The 20,824-nt window shown below is 37.3% G+C and overlaps 2 protein-coding genes across 5 annotated transcripts in view; one reads left to right on the top strand and one right to left on the bottom strand.

Annotated features, from left to right (window-relative positions):
- Window positions 1-12,537, bottom strand: part of usp10 (ubiquitin specific peptidase 10) — a 40,317-nt gene extending 27,780 nt beyond the window's left edge. For 2 of the 4 annotated variants that reach the window (XM_056240378.1, XM_056240380.1), the window contains exon 1: window positions 12,255-12,537. In XM_056240378.1, the coding sequence (XP_056096353.1) occupies window positions 12,255-12,275 (21 nt within the window). In that variant the 5' untranslated portion in view covers window positions 12,276-12,537. The remainder of the gene's footprint in view (window positions 1-12,254) is intronic. The other 2 variants (XM_056240379.1, XM_056240381.1) reach the window with 1 other exon arrangement.
- A 3,257-nt stretch (window positions 12,538-15,794) lies between these two features.
- Window positions 15,795-20,266, top strand: marveld3 (MARVEL domain containing 3). Its single transcript, XM_056240328.1, has 4 exons — window positions 15,795-15,909; window positions 16,782-17,011; window positions 17,111-17,211; window positions 19,165-20,266. Exons 2-4 carry the CDS (start codon window positions 16,785-16,787, stop codon window positions 19,770-19,772), a joined length of 936 nt encoding a protein of 311 aa, XP_056096303.1. The 5' UTR covers window positions 15,795-15,909; window positions 16,782-16,784; the 3' UTR covers window positions 19,773-20,266.
- The last annotated feature ends 558 nt before the right edge of the window (window positions 20,267-20,824 follow it).

Raw genomic sequence — 20,824 nt, 5'->3', positions numbered from 1 at the left:
GTAAATATTTGCGGGACTTTCTAATATTTACAGATAAGGATATACCCATAGAATGCAAGTTATGCGCCGAGGAAAACATGTCAGATAATAATCGATTACAGTGTTTCCCCTATGATTTTTTTTAGGGGGGGGGGGGGGGGGGGGTGAAACTGCTAGTGTTGCGTAGCGGGCGTGTTACGGATACATGGTGTAAATTTTTTAGCAATCAAAAAGAGTGTCTAATTAATTGAAATAATGTATTATGAATCATTAAACTTATACAACATTTTTAAAAAATATATATGAAAAAAAATTCACTAACTCTGTGTTGTGTTTTTTCTGGTAATAAAATGAAAACATAAAACACAAATGTTATCATTTATCATCAATTTTAATCATGAAATTAAATAAACTTTTTGTCAAATAACATGCTGCACAATGAGCTTTACTGTTAAAATTAAAACATGGATTATTTCTTAAATTCAGTTTTTATGATAATTTATTTGGATTAGTGTTAGTATTATTACATTGGGTCATATCTAAATTCTATTGTACAATGGTAATATATTTCTGTCAAGTTAAACCGAACTTTTATTTTGACGGGTTGCCGTGAAGACCTTTAGTTTTGAGTTTCTGTGTGTTTATGTCATGATGATAGTTTTTCTCAAATGAAGCGGTTAAATGATCACGAAGTGACTTTCGGAGTGGATCTAGAGCCTGGAGAGGAAGTTCATGCATTTGTGTCTTCATATAGGCAAAAAACAGCGCACGCGTTACAGGTGCTTCAGTGTGTGTGTGTGTGTGTGTGTGTGTGTGTGTGTGTGTGTGTGTGTGTGTGTGTGTGTGTGTGTGTGTGTGTGTGTGTGAAAGAAACTGCGCGTCGCGTCGGTTGCACCATTCATTCACACAGAAAAAGCAGGATTCGTATTTAAATTGTCTTTGTGGTTTAATATCCACAAACACTTGTCAACATCGCGATTTGATTTTGAACTGCTTTCTATTTATTCCTCAAAAGATTTACAAATTCCCTGAAATTCCTTTTTTATGACTGGATTTCGTCAGCATTTTAGGGGGGGCGGGGGGTCGTTTTGGGGGGGCGGGCCGCCCCCCTAAAACAATGGTAGGGGAAACACTGGATTAAGTTGATTAGTTTTTGCAGCCCTACATCAAAACAAACAAAAAAAATTCCCAGGGAAAAAAGGGCGATCGCAAATTCTGTTTCATGTTGACAAGTTGACATGACATTTTTTTTTTAAATTAAATGACCTTATCTTCCAGTGCATTCAAGTGATAAACCATATTTATTAAGAAAGCAAGAGCTGCAGAATGTGCACATTGGTTTAAAATGTGTCAAACAAACCCCCACAGATAAGGACCAGCCAGACGAGTCACTGGATTTTCTGGTTTCAGGCCTTAAGTGCATAACTAGTTCTGACATCACAATAAACGACCATTTCCACATTCAAATGCTTTTTGTTATGGCCTCTCTTAGCATGGTTTGGCGAGCCGAGACCTTTATATTGCTCAGACCAGCAATATAATGAGAATGTCAATGCAGGTCAAGCAACAAATCAAATTGGCTATACAACCAACTACTGATTCACCATATTTACATGGGCCGTGAGACAGAGGGTTGATTGGTACCATTTTGAGGGATTAAACCGCATGGTGATTTTTGTGTAGGTATATGACCCTGTATTTGAAAAATGTGTGATAGCATTAGATTCAAGGTAGTTTTTGGTTACGGAGGACGATTTTCAAACATGTCAAGAAAAAGGATAAATGAGTTAATCTTTAAATAAATTTTAAATTTTATAAAAAAAAAATATAATTTTTTATAATAAAAAAATTATACATTTTTTTAATAAATTTTTAAAATTATAAAAGGATACATTTTTCTCTCTTGTAGTCACTGAACACCTTACCTTGAGGTAGGATGATATAAGTGTTGATTTCTAATGAAAGCTACCATGGATCGGATGCTATCACACATTTTCCAACACTAGAGATGTGTACCTTCATGAAAATCAAAAAGAAATTTAATCCCTCAAAATGGTACCGGTGGCCCAAATTTGGGGTCCCGTCTCATGGCCTAATTTGCTTCAATGCTTCTTTAGAGCAGCAAATCTTCAACCATACAAAACTTACATCATTTGAAACATACTTGCGGTGGTAGCCGGGCGGAAAATCCTCCTATTATCCACGGCACAAAAATGGTCAACTACATGTGACAAACAACAAATGTGTGACTTTTAAAAATGTTTTGATAATGAAATTCAATTTGATTACATAATATTATGCATTGAAAATTATGCTTTAAAAATTATTTATATTACAGCATTTAAATGGTAGAGTTCTCCTTGCCTTGTCATAAAATGTCTCTCTGTGAACGGGACACTTGGAAGAACTATGCTTCTTTTAAACTTTGACCTGCTGCCGCCTCTCCCTCAGCACTCTCACTACTCTGCCAGCAACCTCACTGAACAACTGGAAGAGAGAACAAGCTTGAATCTTAGTTTTGTTTCTGCATTTGTTTTATTGTTGACCTCTATTTTAATTCCACGTCAAATTAAGTGAGAAACATAATAAAGGCTGTTGCATTTATTCATTGCCATTTCAGGCTAAACGCTAACGCTGGCTAAGTTACCTGTAGTGCCATTTTCCCTTCCTCATTTAAAAACAACAAAAGCATTTTCTTAAAATATCTTTGAATACTCATATCTGCTGAGCAAATGCATGAAAAATTTGTACTCTAGCCTTAGGTACAGTTAATAGTCTTTGTCTTTCTAACTACCATAGTTATAGAAAATTATAATAACTTTGATGCTAGTTAGGCTTGCTGCGATAGTCGGTGTTCAGCCACAACACCGGTTACATCACTTGCCCACCGCAGCACCGCCGTTTTGATTTTTTTATAGTAATAAAATAATTGAGATCAGTTAGAGAACAGACACTAGAATTAAAAACTGAACGTGTCTGCTTAATAAAGCGTGAGCCAAACGAGAAACGTTCACAGATCAGCAGCAGTCGTCAGATTGCAGCTGACTTCGCCCATTTGGCCTCACTCTTGACTGACAAGACGATGGTGGAAGATTTGGGTTCAAAGCAAAATGTAAAAGTAAGTCTGTCATTGTACTGTTTTGTCATTGTACCCACCATTCAAGCAATCCGCACCCCGAATTGGCGCTCATTTGTAAGAGAAACTAAAATGTGCACGGTAGGGCTGTGCGATATGACGATATATATCGGATGGACGATATAAAAAGCCTATCGTTTCATATTATGCCATATCGTTTATATCGTGGTGTCGCAAAAAAACATTGTTTACGGCAAAAATTTGGATGACTGTAATCTTTCACGCCACATGGGGATGCAGGCAGAAACGTGAATAACAGCATGAATGAAGGGGTGACAGAACCGGGTGTTTCCGAGCAGGAGAAGAACCAGCCAGAACAAATCGAGGAGCTCGTTCCTAAACGAGGGGCTAGATGGTTTGGTTAACTTTCTATTTGTTGTATTGACCATTTTAGGGTGGTTTGGATAAATAAACGCCAGTCTCAAATAGAGGCCTGGTCTGTTTTTTAGTTTCGGTTTGTATTTAATCTTCTAAAACCCGTCAGAACGTCTGTTTAAACCAGTTCTGTGGTGCAGATTGCGCGCATCTGGGCGGAGTTGTTAGCGCAAGCAGAGTTAGCGGAGGCCGGAGAGAGAAGGAGATCGTTTTACAGGGTATAGCCTTCATTCTTTCTTGTTGATGTGTTTCGGGCAACAAGTTCATAGGCTCGATGGATATTACCAGTAATGTATTGTTCAGCCCATGGCTGTCACATCGTTTCGTTTTTTTTTAATTCTGCCAATAATCTAAAAGCTATGGTTATATTAAATGTACAATTATCGTTATGTATATACTGACTTCACCCTGTGCTGCAACATACATTTAGTTGTACATTCATTTACAGAAATCAGCTGGTTGAATTCAAATTGATGCTGTTATCGGATTTTCAGGTGATATTCCCAATTCATTCAGTTAACGGACGCTCTGAGGTAAAGTGTTCAGACTGCAGACTAAGCAACGATTGTATTTAATTGTACAGTACTATCATAACATAGTACAGACATGATCTTAATTCCATAATGTCCTTAAACATAACAATTTGCTGGCCATAAACTGACAGCGCGCGTCCGGTGTGCGATACCTCGAGTTGCTATAGACACGGCGCGCGCGCTTCTCGTCCGGTGAGCGACCCCCTTTAGACATAATAAAGTAGCCTAGGCTAATTCTTAGATTAACGGATTTGTTAAACACATTTATAAATAAAACGTAATCTTCGTTATCTCTAGGCCTACACTAAATTAAAGGCCTGTCTCATAGACGCCTGCCTCAAATACAAGCCGGTGCAGTTCGGCGATTTGGGAAAATAAAAGCCCGGGCTATTATTTGATGTTTTACAGTATATCGTGATATATCGTTATCGGGATATGAGATGACTTCTATCGTGATATGAGATTTTGGTCATATCGCCCAGCCCTAGTGCACGGTCGCACAGGCATTAATAATGGTGCGTGTTCACTCGTGCGGAGCAAGCAGAGCAGCCCGAGCGTTTTCGGTTCATATCTATGGAAGCTCAACTTCCATAGGAATTAATTAAAACCCCTTGCTCTGCACCGCTATGAATGCCAGTGCATTTTACTTTCATCTTCAAATTAGCGATTTAAAAGCCCCCGCCGCTGATACCGGTATTACCGGCGTTTACGCTGATTAACCGGTGGGAAAATATCCTCACAGTGAAAATCTATACATTGAATAATGTGTCAAATAATGTTCTTTTTTCTTCCTGTGGGGGAGCATCCCAGCAAGAAATTACAATAGTTTACTATGAATTAAATGGAAATTAACTTAAATTAAATAGTTTATTGTGTAACCAAAATACCAATAAAGGCCAGAAAAAAGAAAAGAAAAAACTAACACACAATGTGTGACAATTATAAACAAGCCCAAAATACACCGGGACTCTTATTTTGAAATGTCTATACCATTGCGGGATGATCCTTCAAATGATCCTTTGCAGTCTGATACGCTGTTGCGCAAGCCTGTAAGCGCCTGTTGACATTGCAACCTGCAGCGCTCCATTTGTTTATGAAATCATAGCCTTTTGAAGTTTAATCACATTAGGAATAGGTTGTATCACGATTTATCCATCCCCGCATATAGGACATCTTAAAATGATCATTAAGACATTTGTTTTACCATTTCATCTATTGAAGACTTATGACATAAAATTTAAGAAATCTCACCAGAGGGATTTTGTTTTATTCGCACACATGCTCCTAAATACATTTTAGTTCGCACACATCTAGGACTGAAGGCTGAAGTGAATTACAAGGACATTCGCGGGCTTCATTGCACAGGATCTGCGCTGTGAGAAACGTTACGCTTGCAGTGTGTGGTCTTGCCCACCGGTATTTTCCTTACAAATGCTCTACGAAAGCATCAATTGTTGTTTGGAATGCAGTGGGCTTATATATTAAAATTATGAAACTCACTGACGGAGGGCTGCTTTCAATTTCCAATGCTGTGCGTGACTCAGTAAGTGGTTAATTATACGTGCGTCTCAAAATACATTAGCTTCACATCATCAAAGCAAACAAAGTCAGTTGTGTCTTAAGGGATTAAACAGACAGGACAAACCACATCTTAAATTTCACAAGAGATCTGTGCATTAGTGTGAATGCAGCTTATCGGATCTCCCGCTCTCTATGATGTCATCAGGAATAATAAAACAACAGTAAAGATGAGAAGGAGAAAAACCACTCACAGCTCTTGAAAACTTTCAGATACTGAAAGCACTCTTTGTTTAGTGCTTGTAATGTTTTTTGTTCCACTTTATTATTTACTTGCTTTTATGTTTTGAAGCTATATTAGTTTATATAGGCTATTTAAAATTCTTAACATGTAATTGTTTTAATTTAGTTTTTTAATGTGTACTTATTTAAAAAAAAAAAACATGTAATTAATTTTTTTAAAAGTTATTTTAGGCTTTTATTTATAAAAAATAAAAATAAAAAAAAGACCAATTGACCGTTCGCAAAAGCCACGCCCCCTAGTTATTGTTACTATGCCCGTCAAACACGACCAGCTCGACAGATTGCCATGACAGGAAGAGGTATACCCGTGCGTGTCAGTGACCTTTTTTGGAGCAATACCTCAGCGATATCCTCCAGATCGAGGCACAACAAGGGGTTAGAGTATGCAGTGGAGGGATATATTCAAAATATAAAAATACGCAATGAAGATAAAGAGCTTTATTACAAATTTAAAATAAAAATGGTTAATTAAAATTCACACTTAGATTTTTCATCCCTAGAAATGTATAAAATGAGGCAAGATTTTCCACTAGTTAATCGATCAAAAAAAATGTCACCAAATATACCTGCGCGGCATATACCTGTATACAGCAGGAGATTATGAAAGTTTTACTTTTGTGCTACTAGCCACATGTTCAGTCATGGCATTTTAACTGGGGTGCCATCATCCCAGATGCCAGCTCACTGAACTTCTAAAGCAGATGTCATCATACTTGGAGAGCGCCCATCAGCTGCCAGCATTATTTCAGTTTCATCTATAATAGGCTTCAACTGAGGGATATCCTCTAAACTTGGCACATCATAACTGCCCCACCCATAATTACAATACATCCAACTTCTATTTCAGGCGTTTCTTTCATTCGAGGAATAGTCTTCAAATTCTCCTCATGTATTCAATACAACATGGCCCAATCCTTGTTAACAGCGTTTTGCATAGTCTGTCATAGGGATGGGACGATTACCGGTTTCACGATAAACCACGATAAAATGTCCTGGCAGTTAGTATTATCGTTTAAAATTTAATTATCATAAAAACCGTGTTTGATTATCGTGATTTTAAAAACTTGCGGTAAATCCTGTCCAGCCAGAATCAGTCTGACGCAGGCGCGAGCAGGCGCGCGCATGCAACGTCGTTTTTTGCGCGAGAAGACATGGCGGAAGTCAGTGACAGCGCACAGGAGATTTTTCAGCCATGAAGAGGACATAATCGGAGGTATGGTCGTATTTTGGCTATTACAAGAGTCCCGTGGGCAATTTAATCGAGGATGGGCACCCTGTCTGCAAATCTTGCAAGAGGAAAGTCGCTGCAAAAGGGGGAAACACGTCAAATCTGCTAAGTCATCTAACGTTACGTGACAACCACCCACTGAGTTAACTTTTACCTTAAGTTAATACCACAACTAACTTGGGCAAATAATTAGACAAAAAATATTGATTGGAGATGAATTATTTCATTATCTCACTTGTAATTATTGCAAAGCTTCCGCAAAGAGAAAAGTTTTACATCAAGTGGATTTGAGCCAAGACGAACGAACATATTCAAACTATTAAGGGTGACATAAGGGATAATGTTTTGTATTCATTCATAGTAAACTTATTACAGTTTTATTTTTACCACAGAAATAATTTCAGGGACATGAAATATTGAATTGTGATTAACTTAACTTAATGTTTTTAAATCTTGCCGGTTTATAAATCCGTTATACAAGTTACAGTGTCCAAATCAATCGAAGAAAATGTGATCACTACAACAATATTGTAGTAGCCTAGTATTAATACTAAATTACTCTGATTTAATTTTCAATACAATCAAAACTGAGACGCAAGACATAGGCTACACATTTCAATGAAACCAGAGATTGCGTCCGCGGTATCCGATACATGGATGTGTGCTGTGTTATAATGCGTTGCTATTGACAACAGTCATTATAAGTATTCTAGTAGTTTAGTCATCCTGACCCAACCAACATATTTTGTTCATTTAAAGTGTGTGCGTGCGTGCGTGTGTGTGTGTGAGAGAGAGAGAGAGAGAGAGAGAGAGAGAGAGAGAGAGAGAGAGAGTGATTTATTATTTATTAATAATTATAATATTCAGTCATACACACATCAATAAGTGAGTGAATATTATTATCATTATAAATGATAGTGTTTAATGATGGGTTCATTAAAACCTGCACTAGGATAACTTATACCTCTCACTCTCAGGGCTCCATGTTAATGTTAATATAATGTTTATGCTTAAAAAAGTGCATATAGCTGCTAATTGTATTTTTTGTTTGTTGATTTTCACATTTTAAACTTGTTGAAATGTTTTCAGTGAGGATCAGTTCTTTTTGAAGATTTCCATCTCATTTTAACAAAACCGTGATAATATTGATAATCGTGATAACTTTGGTCACTATAATCGTGATATGAAATTTTCATACCGTCCCATCCCTAGTCTGTCACTGAACATTAACAGACACATCGGCTCACCAAGCTTTGTAATGGCTGAAACTGTGACCAATGCCAAGGGAATCTGAGGGTAGCGAGCAGTATGTATGTCAAGCATGGACTTGAGTAAGTTGGAAACTATTGTTTACGTGATGTGGGAATCCAACAAGACTGTAAATTTATTCTAAATCACAGTTAACAACTTTTTTTTGACATTTGTGTATGCAGCCATGGCAGTTACAGTTAGGCAACATAAACCAGTCTGGTTAAAAATACTGCAGCGGTGCATATTAGTGGTAAACCAATATGGGATTTTTTTTTTGATGGCTGATGGCGAGATGTCAGAGCAGGGGTGGCCGATGGCTGATATAAAGCCAATATACCTTACACCATTTAATACAATTTAAATAACATGCTGCAATTAAATTTGACACATTTACTAAATTATAAATAACTAAGTCAATAAGAAATATGAGCATGATAAACACTTAAACAACTTAATTCTGTAATTCTATTATAGTAGCTTTTACACAAATAAAAATAAAATTGTCCATGCGACTTGGGAATCATTTTCTTGAATAAAGACTAAATGCTAACTTTACAAACACCACACCAGGGCTCGAATTTCGGCGCGGGATTGCGGGTATTGCGCATAATGCTAATCATTCCCGCAGGTCTCCCATTTATAATGCGGGAAATTCCCGCAATCGTAATCCACACAGATAATAAAATCAAATCATTCTTTTAACTACTATCTTCCAGACGCAATTTCACAAACAGCGTGAGTGAGTGTTCAGCGGGGCCGCGCGTCTTCTATCTCTTCTCTCACAATGTGTTGTGCAAGGCATGCATCAAGCGCTGCGGCGATAATACACACTCGCGTTTAGGAGTCGGGACCATAGCCTGTAAGGTCGGGACATGACGGAATATTCACTTTCACAATCGGGCCAGCAGTGCATCGTGACTGAAGTCTTTTTAAGTCTTACCAGTTTAAACATTCAAGCGATTTTAAACTAATCAGTGCTCGCGCGCTCTCTGAGATTATTTTCTATGCGCACATTCATAGAAAATCCGCCTCAAAAACAGCTGGCCAGTAACTATTTTTCGCATATGTATATGAATTGTATATGAATACTAGTGTTAGACCTATTCAAAAACTTTTCTCTTTAATTGTCTTTATTTGTATCTTTATTCTATTGTATTTATTTGTGCTACTTTTTTCAATTTAATTAAACAATTTAAATCAAGCTTCCTTGTGATGTGTAAATTCCTAACAACAATATTACCCCATTGTAAAAATGCAATGAGCGCAAACATTTAGGCAAGATAAATGTAATAATTTTGTTTGGAAAAAAATGCTCCCCCTTTCTCCCCCTCAAACAAAAAAAATCCCCCCCATGAGAATCATCTAAGGGGGGATTTCCCCCCCATTTTCAAAAACGAAATTCAGGCCCTGCCACACGTTGCATATTAATTTGACATAGCGGCAAATCATGCCCCGATCCAATTTGCAAGGACAAACTGCCATGTATTTTATACAGGCTACAAATACACACTTCAGATCTAATCGCTGGATTGGATTCACTAAAGTGAGGTTCTAGGAAGTAAATATTTATTAAATACTTAAAGGTGCTCTAAGCGATGTCGGGCGGATAGTGAGGAGAAGTTTGTTGTATGTGACAAAAAATGTTTTGGCCTAAAAAAAACATGTGACATCGCTTAGAGCACCTTTAAAGACGAATTATGTCTATTTTATATATTTGCTAAATGGCCACAGTATAGGGCCAATCCATGTCAAATCAACCAAAATTCATAAACTTCCCCAGCTCAATTTTATTTTATTACATTTTCTCAGGCGAAAGACAAAAAAAATAGTGATGCCAAAATATTGAATGTCAAAAAGACAAAATATGGATCACATTCCACATAGCTGATACTTTTTCCTTTAAAGAGGAATTATCCCTTACGTTTGCGCGCCTGTAACTCAAGAAGTATTAAGGATATCTTAATATGATTTTACATTCTGGTTCTTAGCAAACTTTTCTTTTGGCATGTTAATTTCAATAAACATCCATGACATTTAATTTTTTGGCTTTCTTCATTTATGTTTTTCACCAGGAAAGATATTAACAAAATAAACTGAACCAGGGACCTCTGAGTTGACACAAGATGACCCTATAGAGAATGGGAACATGACATCAGCAATGCAATGCATTCTGGGACTTAAGGACACAGACAACACAGTAGAGATGGAGTAGTACTGGAGGTAGACATTACAGTCCTTTACATTACAATCCAATCCTGGGAGTCACGATCCGATTCCAAAACTAATCTTGATAAACTTTTCTTACTTTTTATTCTTATTGTCACATATGTAATTTTAAGTACTTTTTACAAAATAATAAAATTAACAATATTAAACAAATATAGCTTCAAAACAAAAGCAAGTAGTAAATAATAAAGAGGAACAAAGACACACATTACAACCAATTAACAAAGAGTGCTTTGAAGAGTATCTGAACGTTTTCCATTCAAGAGCTGTGAGTGATTTTTACTTGAACAGTTTTGTCTAATTTATTAGAACTGTTCAAGTAAATTAATGAAGACAAAGAATGGGAGGTCTGACATCTGCGCTGTAAAAAAGAAAAAAAGTCCAGATAATGTCAAACCAAGACTTTTCTGCTTTAATTTCACCCCAAAAATGGCCAAATATGAGCCGACCACTAGTGAATGTGCTTAGCAAAAGAGACCTTTGCTATGAACATAGCTGTAACAGAATAATGACATGTGATTAATAAAACGTAACATTAGAATTATACAGAGCTATGAGTAAACACTTCAGAAATGCCACAGACAGTTATTAGAAAATAACAATATCCTTCATGTTTACATGAATACTGACAGGTGGCCTGGCTAACCAACACTTTGACAGGACCTCGTGCTTTATGCATCTAGATTGTCTATTACAACACAAGCATCTTCCATTAACCAGAAATACCCATAACTTGACATTTAAGAAACCGACCACATTTCAACCCAATACAATGTAGCGCTACAAGCCATCCAACTTTGTGAAAGTGGCAAACTTGAAGATCGCACATTGTTATATACATATGACAGCCCGATTCAGAACATTAAACACAATTGGGATGCATTTTAATATGCAGGACTTTACATTAAGGACAGCACGGTATCGTTCAGCATGTGGCTAACAGTTGAGCTACAATGATGTAGCATCTACATCGTGCCTCGTTTAAAGTTAGCTGACTTCACAACCAGTCTGAAGCGCCTGGAAATACAGTATAATGTTGACGAGGTGTCATCGAAAATGTAATGGATGCCATGTGCTCAATAAACAAACGAAAAACTCAAACGCAAGAGTATGAATGAGGTTGAAGACAGGAAGCGATACCGCCCCCAATCAACAGGCCTATTTCACTACATTAGCAACACGACACGACTATTTCAACTTGCTTCAACTCAAGACACTTAATGGGAGCAATTCATACCCTCTTACTGCAAATAATGGAGTGTGATAGACATGCAATATCGGACAGAAATGTCGCCACAAGCGCGGTATGTTCACAGTGAGGGAAAACGTTCGTCGGCTAATGACCGTTATTAAATGAGCACGCGCGCGTGGCCAGGCCGCTGCAGCAGCGCGAGCGAGTGGGCCACACACAAACTCATGGCCGAAAACCTCACACTCAGCGCAAAGCTATACACGCGCCCCTCATGACAGCTTAATATCGTTCGTAAAGCGTGCTTGTGGAGCTCGCCTGTGTGTGAGCTAGCTGACAGAAAGTGAGTGGTTCTGAAATAAGCGCGTGAGGCCTGCAGCCATGCTGCTGATTCAATGAGCTCGCGCGCGCACACCTCACACTCCGAGAGAAAGTACAGCACAGGACAAAACACCCACTCTGAATGATATTATGATGTAAAATGCAACATAAAAAGAGGCCGACGTGTTTTCCTACCTGGTTACTGTGCGAGGCCATGCTCCCGGTGAGATTTCTCCACAATCACAAGATGAATGTTCTCTCGGGGGGAAAAGGGGTGAGGTGAGTTTGTAGTACTTGGTATTACCAATAAACGCCTACTGTGACATGGTTTCCATTTTGCTATGGTTTGTCATTCAGTGGTTTTACTCAGGTTCAGTGCCACTACTCCAGCATATCACGCCGTTTCCCCCACCGTCGCCGCCATCTTTATCTCGCGCCTGTGTGTGTGCTGCCAGTGGCTCGCTCGCGCGCGCACCCTTCTCAACGAGCTCGTGTGCGTGTGCATGCGCCGTTCGTTGACGTCCAACCAGGAGGGTGGGCGCGCCAAAATGACGTACAAATTCAAACTTGCACTAGTTTACTGTAACCATATATATATTTGTAATATTTAATTTAATCAATATTATGTATGCTTTTATCATTAATAAAAAAAGAAAAAACGTGGTTAAACAGAAATCCGACAGAAATGGATATATATATATATATATATATATATATATATATATATATATATACACACATTTTATTCACAAGCAAAAATTATCTAACTCGTAGCCTACTTTTCCACATTTCTTTAATTGATGCATTTCTCAAATCTCTTAGGTTTATTTTATTTTTACATATAGGAAACAAGCTTATAAATCGTACAGAATGATCTTTTTTGAAAATCTAAATTAGCAGAAAGCTTTCTGTGAATATACAGAAATACCGAATATACAGTTTGTACAATATAAAACCATTACACCAAGTCCCAGTAAAACATGGAAACTGGTGTGTGTGTGTGTGTGTGTGTGTGTGTGTGTGTGTGTGTGTGTGTGTGTGTGTGTGTGTGTGTGTGTGTGTGTGTGTGTGTGTGTGTGTGTGTGTGTGTGTGTGTGTGTGTGTGTGTGTGTGTGTGTGTGTGTGTGTGTGTGTGTGTTAATAGGTTGATTGAAATGAACTGTCAGAACAGTTTCACCAAAAATAATCTGACATCCCATTACTATTTGTTTAAACACGTTTTTTTTCTTTTTTTATTAATGATAAAAGCATACATAATATTGATTAAATTAAATTACATATGACAAATATACCCTACATATTAAAAAGTAATGAAAATACCATAAAGATTACACACTGAGGTTTTTAAAGTTGTCCAGGTGGGATTTACAGAAAATTAAAATGCTTAGCACCAATTGTTCAACTCATTAAATTAAACAACACAAATCTTCCAGGTTGACCTAAAAATGAGTTCATGACTGAATAGCTCTGTGGGTGAACAGAAAAAGATGTGCTCAGTTTCATACTCTTCTTTGAAGATAAAGCTAAATACATAATAATAATAATAATAATTGAAATAGCTCAACAAAACAAATGTTTCAAGTGATTTTCCCAAATTCAACTGAAAATGCAAGTTTTAATGACTTCTGCAGTCTCAAAATTATTCAACCCCTTCATGGCAAGCATCTTTAGTATTTAGTAGAACACACTTTTGCTGTTATGACGTGCTGCAAACAAGATGCATAACGATACATCAGCTTCTGGCAGCGTTTCTGAGGAATCTTAGCCCGTTCCTCATGAGCAATGGCCTCCGGTTCAGTAATATTCTTGTGTTTGCGTGCTGCAACTAGTTTTTTATCGATCCACAGAACAGAATCCCACAACTTCTGTGGCTTATTTATATTATTTTGAGCACTTTTCTTGTGCTTTTGGGTAAGTGGTGTACGTCTTGGAGTTATTGCATGTGTACGCGCTTTAATGTGCAAGCTTAAACCTCAGTGCCTATTGTCACCAAGTCTTATTGCAGGTCTTTTGCAGTCACTCAAGGGTTTTTCTGAACCTTCTCAGAAATCTGGTTGAAAAATTTATTTTTCTGCCCTGGTCAGTTAGTGTAACCACTGTTCCTTGAACTTGCAAATTATGCTTCCAACTGTGTATAGGAACAATTAGTGCCTTCTTTTTGTAACCCGTTCCTTGTTTGTGAAGGGTGATGATATCTTTTCTTAACTTTTTGGACCATTCTTTTGACTTTGCCATATATTTGACATGCAGTCAAACGTGACATTCAACAAACCCAACTCAGGCCCCGTTTGCACGAAGGGAAGACGCAGATATTTCCCTGCAGTTTGGCCTCTCATTTACAAGAAAACCCCATTTTTATCACAGAAAACGATTATTTCTAAAAACTCCGGGCAAAGTGGAGATTTCTGAAAACACATTCTGTGTTGCCATGTCAACTGGGAGAAACGGGGTTTTAGGTTCTCTCTTGTCGATTCTGAGGATTCTGATTGGCTTGCATGCTTTATCCTTCTCCCTACACTGCCGCCCATAGGTTTGGCATAGTTATGATGGCGCTCGCGGCGTATTTATGCAAGTTGTGTGCACTATGTTATTACTGAAAACGGAGGGGGGAGGGAATATTTGTTTCTCTAAATACCAGGCTATGTGTAAACGTAGCCTCAGATATTTCATGTGTTCTTGCTCAAGCACACCTGGTGAAACTAATGAAGCCCTTGATTAGTTGCATCAGGTGTGCTTGGGACAACACCTGTTTTGCAGATTTGTGCTGTTGTGACAGATTCTATTCAGGGGGTTGAATAATTTTTTGACTGCAGAAGTCATTAAAAGGTGATTTTTTTTTTAGTTGAATTTGGGGAAAACACTTGAAACATTTGTTATGTTGAGCTTTTTCAATTACTTTTGTTTGATTTGTTCATTGCAAACAGCTAAAAGTCTGTAAATTTAGCCAATAAAACCGATTTGCAATGGGGGCTGAATAATTTCGATTACAACTGTATACACACACATTAGATATTCATTATCATCTATCTATAGTTTTGTTGTATTATTATATTGTGCGCAGAACCTTTGGATATTTTAAAATTGTATGGATTCACTGATCTTTAATAGAGATCAGTGTATGGATTCCCTATTGGATACTGTTGTATTTAAACTTTACCCTGACAAATATTTAGACCCAGTTTTAAAGACAGGGCATAGACCAAACCAGGATTTGGCCTTGGTTTAAATAGGGAATTTAAGTCGCTTTATGTAGTAAAAAAAACCTTACTGGTCTGCATCTTGAAACAAAACATGGCACTGACATATTTGAAGATATGTCAGTGCAAGTTGCTTTCAGTTAAAACAGCTCAATAATGCATTTTAGTCTGGGACTAGATTTACAGTAAGCCTTCTCTGTGAAACTGGAGGATAGCCTAGTTTGAATTTGCATGTTGTTAACGATTAAATTACTGATTTGCATATTCATTCTAATTGAAAGACATAGGCTATTTCAAGCACGTGTTGCTTTAGTAAAATAATAGGCTAAAAACTAATCGCCATTCAAAACTCGAGGGTCCGTCAACCAATGTCGGATAGTAAAGCGATCACCAACAGACTCATTTTGGGCAGGGATTTATGTAATACTTCTTTTGTCACTGTTTTTCGCCTACTATAGTAATGCGATTTCGGAAGGAACCATATTTCAACACACCGTCTCAAGTTAAACACATGACGTCATTATAACGCACCCGTGAGGCGGGGTCAGAGTCAGACAGGTTTCACAGGTGTGAAGCACCGCAATAATAACACCAGAGAACTGAACGAAACTCAGACAAATCACTGCTTATTTCGTTCATTTTTTTTGTAAAAGGTAGGCTCCGGGTGAATTATTTACTTTATTACTGAGTTACATGTAAGATTTTCGTTACCTAATAGGCTAAGGTTTATTTTGGTGATTTGATTCAGGAAATTAGACCATCTTGTTCATACGGAGAGACTAGGTAAAACGTTTACTTTACTTTCCTTTATAGAAGTAATACGATTAAACTGAGCAATATATTTTTAGATCAGACATTGAATAAATATATCAAAGCACCACAACTAGCTCATGAACATCAGTTAATTTATAATGTAACACCGTCCCGATGTCTTGTGTTGGTTTCATTATCCGGGGACTTTATACTCACGTGAACGTGCATCATCAAGTTTAAAACACATGCAACTTGTGAAATAGGCTACTAACAGGGAACGTTGCCACAGCTTTCACTAATGTTTTGCAATATTATGTAAATGTTAAGATTCTTTGTATAATATTTATAGAACGTTCATGTAACATTATTAATAACTTGTATCATATGCGTTCTCATGATGTTGAGAGAAACGTTCTTAGAACAATATTGGAACATCTTTATGATGTTTTTATTTGATTTAGGCCTACTTAATATTCTCATAATGTTAAGAGAAAACGTTCTGAGAACATTTTGGAACATCCTCAAGACGTTATTTGTTGATGCATGTTAATGTTGACCTTCTTGGAATATTACAAATAGATGTTTAGAGAATGTTATATTGTAAGTAAAAACTGAGGTTACTTTGTTGTACTAAGGTGTACTAACATCATAACCTTTGAAATAACATTCTAATCATGACAAGAAACATTTTAGCATTTTAGAAACATTGCAAATCACTGTTCCCACAACGTTTATAGAACATAAATTTGTTATCTGGGTTCTCGTTTCTTAGGCAATGCCAGAATCAAACCGGCATCATCACACAAGGGACAAAGACTACTCTGGTCGAGACAGGAATGATGAAGGGGGACGTGAGCACAGACAGGACAGGAGATCCAGAGAGGACAGAAGAACACCTGATGGAGACGACAGATCACGAAGCCACCGAGAGAAACAAAGAGATGCTGACACACAGAGGGACCCCCGTGTGTACGAGGACACCCGGCATCATAGCCAGGGAGTGTAAGGAATGATTTTGTTGTGCTCATTCTCACCTACAAAAATAGTTATGTTCTGAAACATGCATGACTTTCTGCCCTGATGTTTTAATATTTTCTACAGGCCCAGTTACACTGAGACTTTACCTTCATACTATGAAGACAGTCAATCATATCATCATACAGGGGCCCTTTACACCCTAAAATACATTACAACAAGCAGAGGTAAATTCATTTTTGAACTAATTATGTTTGCTTCAACCTGCTTTGTTTTTTTTCTAACTAGTCATACTGGGCTTTTGCCTGTTATAATAGTGTAAAATTGTGATTTTTAGAGTTTTGTTCATTACGAAATGACTAAAATGTTAGTATGTTTTTATTTACACATTTTACATACACATTTTTGAAAGAATAGGCTTTATGCACAGCTTCACTACTTCCTGAACTTTAGCCAGCTCCTTTGTTTCCTCTCTGCCATTATTGGACAAACTGATTAATCCAGGTGTGCCTGATTATTGTTACTGAGGCCAGGTACACCTGGATTAATCAGTTTGTGAGGAGGAGGCTAAAATTCAGGAAGTAGTGCAGCTGTGCATAAAGCCAATTGTTATGCTCATCAAGGCAGCATTCATTTGATCAAAAATACAGTAAAATAAGTAATATTGAAAAATATGATTACAATTTTACATGTCTAAAATGTAATTTATTCCTGTGATGACAAAGCTGAATTTTCAGCATCATTACTCCAGTCTTCAGTGTCACATGATCCTTCAAAAAATAATTCTAAAATGCTGATTTGATGCTCAAGAAACATTTCCTATTATTATCAATGTTGAAAACAGTTGTGCTCCTTAATACTTTTGTGAAAATCGTGGTCATTTTTCAGGATTCTTTGATGAATAGAAACTTGAAAAGAACAGCATTTATTTGAAATAAGTCTTTTGTAACATTATAAACAGTGTTGGGGAAAGTTCATCATTACCTAAAAAAGTAATTTTTTGGTGTTCATTTTCCTCACCTGGGCTGGGCATGCTTGTTTGTTTTATAATAACAAAAATTTTTTTTTTATATATTTTTGGCAAATGTCAAGGTCCTTTCACACCAAAGGTGAAATGACTCAGGAGAAGAAAGTTCAACACTCTTACTTGATTAATAAAAACAAAAAAGGAAACGTAAATGTTATATTTAAAGGAACACTCCGACTTTTGGGGACTTTAGCCTATTCACCTTATCCCCCAGAGTTAGATAAGTCCATACATACCTTTTTCATCTCCGTGCGTGCTATAAGTCTGTTTGACGCACCCACCGCTAGCCTAGCTTAGCACAAAGACTGGATGTAAATGGTTGCAGCTAGCATACTAATCCAAATAAGTGACAAAATAACGCAAACATTTTCCTATTTACATGTTGTGATTTGTATAGTCACAGAGTGTACAAAAAACAAAGTCACATGAGACACAGACATATTTTAACCGTATAAATACTGGGAACTATATTCTCTGAAGGCGAAGCACTGCTACTTGGGCGGAGTGATAACCGCAGCACCTGAGACGCGCCGTGGTGAGGAGCAGAGAGCGCGTCTCAGGTGCTGCGGTTATCACTCCGCCCAAGTAGCAGTGCTTCGTTGCTGCAACCATTTACATCAAGTCTTTGTGCTAAGCTAGGCTAGCGGTGGGTGCGTCAAACAGACTTATAGCACGCACGGAGATGAAAAAGGTAACGTTTTGTATGGACTTATCTAACTCTGGGGGATAAGGTGAATAACGTTAGGCTAAAGTCGGAGTGTTCCTTTAACCAGTCATTTTTGCTTCTGGTTGAATTGGGTCATCGAAGGTCAGCAGCAAAGACATTGGTTAATAAAGTACGATTAAATGCATAAATTATGTATTATTTAACATTTTAATTACTGCAGTTTTGCTAGTAAATAGTTTGCATTTCACTGTTTTTATTCATATTGAGGAATACTGAATCTGTTTTGTGCAAGTGAGATAAGTGCTCACATTTAGTCTAGAACCACAATAACCATCATGTTCACCCAGCGCACACAACGCCTACTTGTAATGTTACCCCCAACACTGATTATAAATCTCTTTAATGTCACATACTATTAACTTCTTTATTGACCCTAAACAGTATTTCTGAAATACATTTTAATGTGCATGTGTTCATGTCCTGTAGGCATCTGTCAGGCCATGGAATTCTTCTTAAGCTTGTTGATTATCATCTGTGCCGGAGTGAACCATAGTAACTCGGGCCGGTATCGGGATATTGCCAGCTTAGGCGGTCTGTACCAGTACTATTATGGAGGATCCAACGCATTCATTGGAGCAGAGGCGCAGAAGGTCCAGCAGCTCGACGACCAGTTCTACCAACTCAAACTGCCCCCTTACGTCTACAGCATGGCATTGGGCGGGGCATTGATGCTTTACGCTGGTGCCATGCTGGCCCTCGGAGTGTTCCGCATGCCCTACCGTTTCCCCCCTCTGCTGCTGGCTGAAGCCCTGTCGGATGCGCTCATAGGTCTTGGTTTTATTCCCGCTCTCGCTTTCTACTTCATAAAGCTGCAGGAGATCTACAACAACTCCATCTGTAAAGAGAGGGAAGCGATGTACAGCAGCAAAGGTCACCGAGGGTTTGAGTGCAATCTCAATGGGGCAGACATTGCAGGAGGGTTGTTTGGTGTCCTGGGGATTATTATTTTCCCCATCAGTGCAGTGTTGGCCATCAGAGCCTTCAGAAGTGTGCGGAAGATGAAGCGGATGCCGACTGAAGACAACAACCTCTGAGTGTTACGCCATTTCACGAATGTGGGAATCACAGATCTCGCACCCATGTAAATGCTTTGGTTAGTATTTTTACAACGTCTGAAGGATATATATATATTTTTCCATTTTTATGCTTCTTTTTTGCTTTCAATTTTATTATAAAGGACTTTTGCACATTTTTATACTTTTATAAAAAAACACTTGTGCTAGCAATTTGCTGAAAGCCTTTATATATAATGCATTTTAATGTATTAGTTATGCATTGTAATGCACCTATGGTCTCATGAATAGTTGTAACTACGGTTATAATCCTTATCCATTCATTGAACACACATTTAGAAAGTATATTGCATTAAAGCACATGAAAAACAACCAATTTCAGATGCCACAAGGAATCTGCTAATATTATAATTAGTACAGTCAAATCAATTAATCACGATTAATCGCATCTAACATAAGTTTGTGTGTATATAAAGTCATCTTCATTTATATAGCGCTTTTAACAAAGGATTGTTCCAAAGTGGCTTTACAGTGGTAGTGTGTGTATATATATATATATGCATGCATATTTGTGTCTGTGTACACAAACACACTTACATTACATAAACAAACTTACTGTGTGTTAGATGCGATTAATCGATTTGACAGCACTAATTATAATGCATTTTAACTTTGGTTACAATTATTTATGAAACGATAAAATGCATTATAATGCACATTGTGAATACCTTTATTATGCATAAATGCTTTAATTAAAATGTTACCATACTTTTTTTCCCCTCCATATAATCATCAAAGACTCATCTGATTAATCATTTAGAAATAAACAATATATTATGTTAAATTACACAAAATGATTTCTACATTATATACTGCATATTCATTAGTGAATTGTCTATACCTTTGGTGCCAATGAGACTAGACTCACAGTTTGTAATTGAACCTAAAGCTGAATCATTTGTTTTTCTTTTTAAATGTGCATCTAAGGAATATTAAAGTATTTAAAAAAAACAAATGTGCAAATACATCTGATAAAGAACTTCTGTGAGATCAAAGACGCATGTTTCACAGTA

This window comes from Rhinichthys klamathensis, unplaced genomic scaffold, assembly GCF_029890125.1.
Source record: "Rhinichthys klamathensis goyatoka isolate OS25496 unplaced genomic scaffold, OSU_Roscu_1.1 h1tg000593l_1, whole genome shotgun sequence".
Taxonomy (NCBI): domain Eukaryota; kingdom Metazoa; phylum Chordata; class Actinopteri; order Cypriniformes; family Leuciscidae; genus Rhinichthys; species Rhinichthys klamathensis.
The sequence above is the reverse complement of the archived record's forward strand: the minus strand, read 5'-3'. Positions and strand labels throughout refer to the sequence as shown.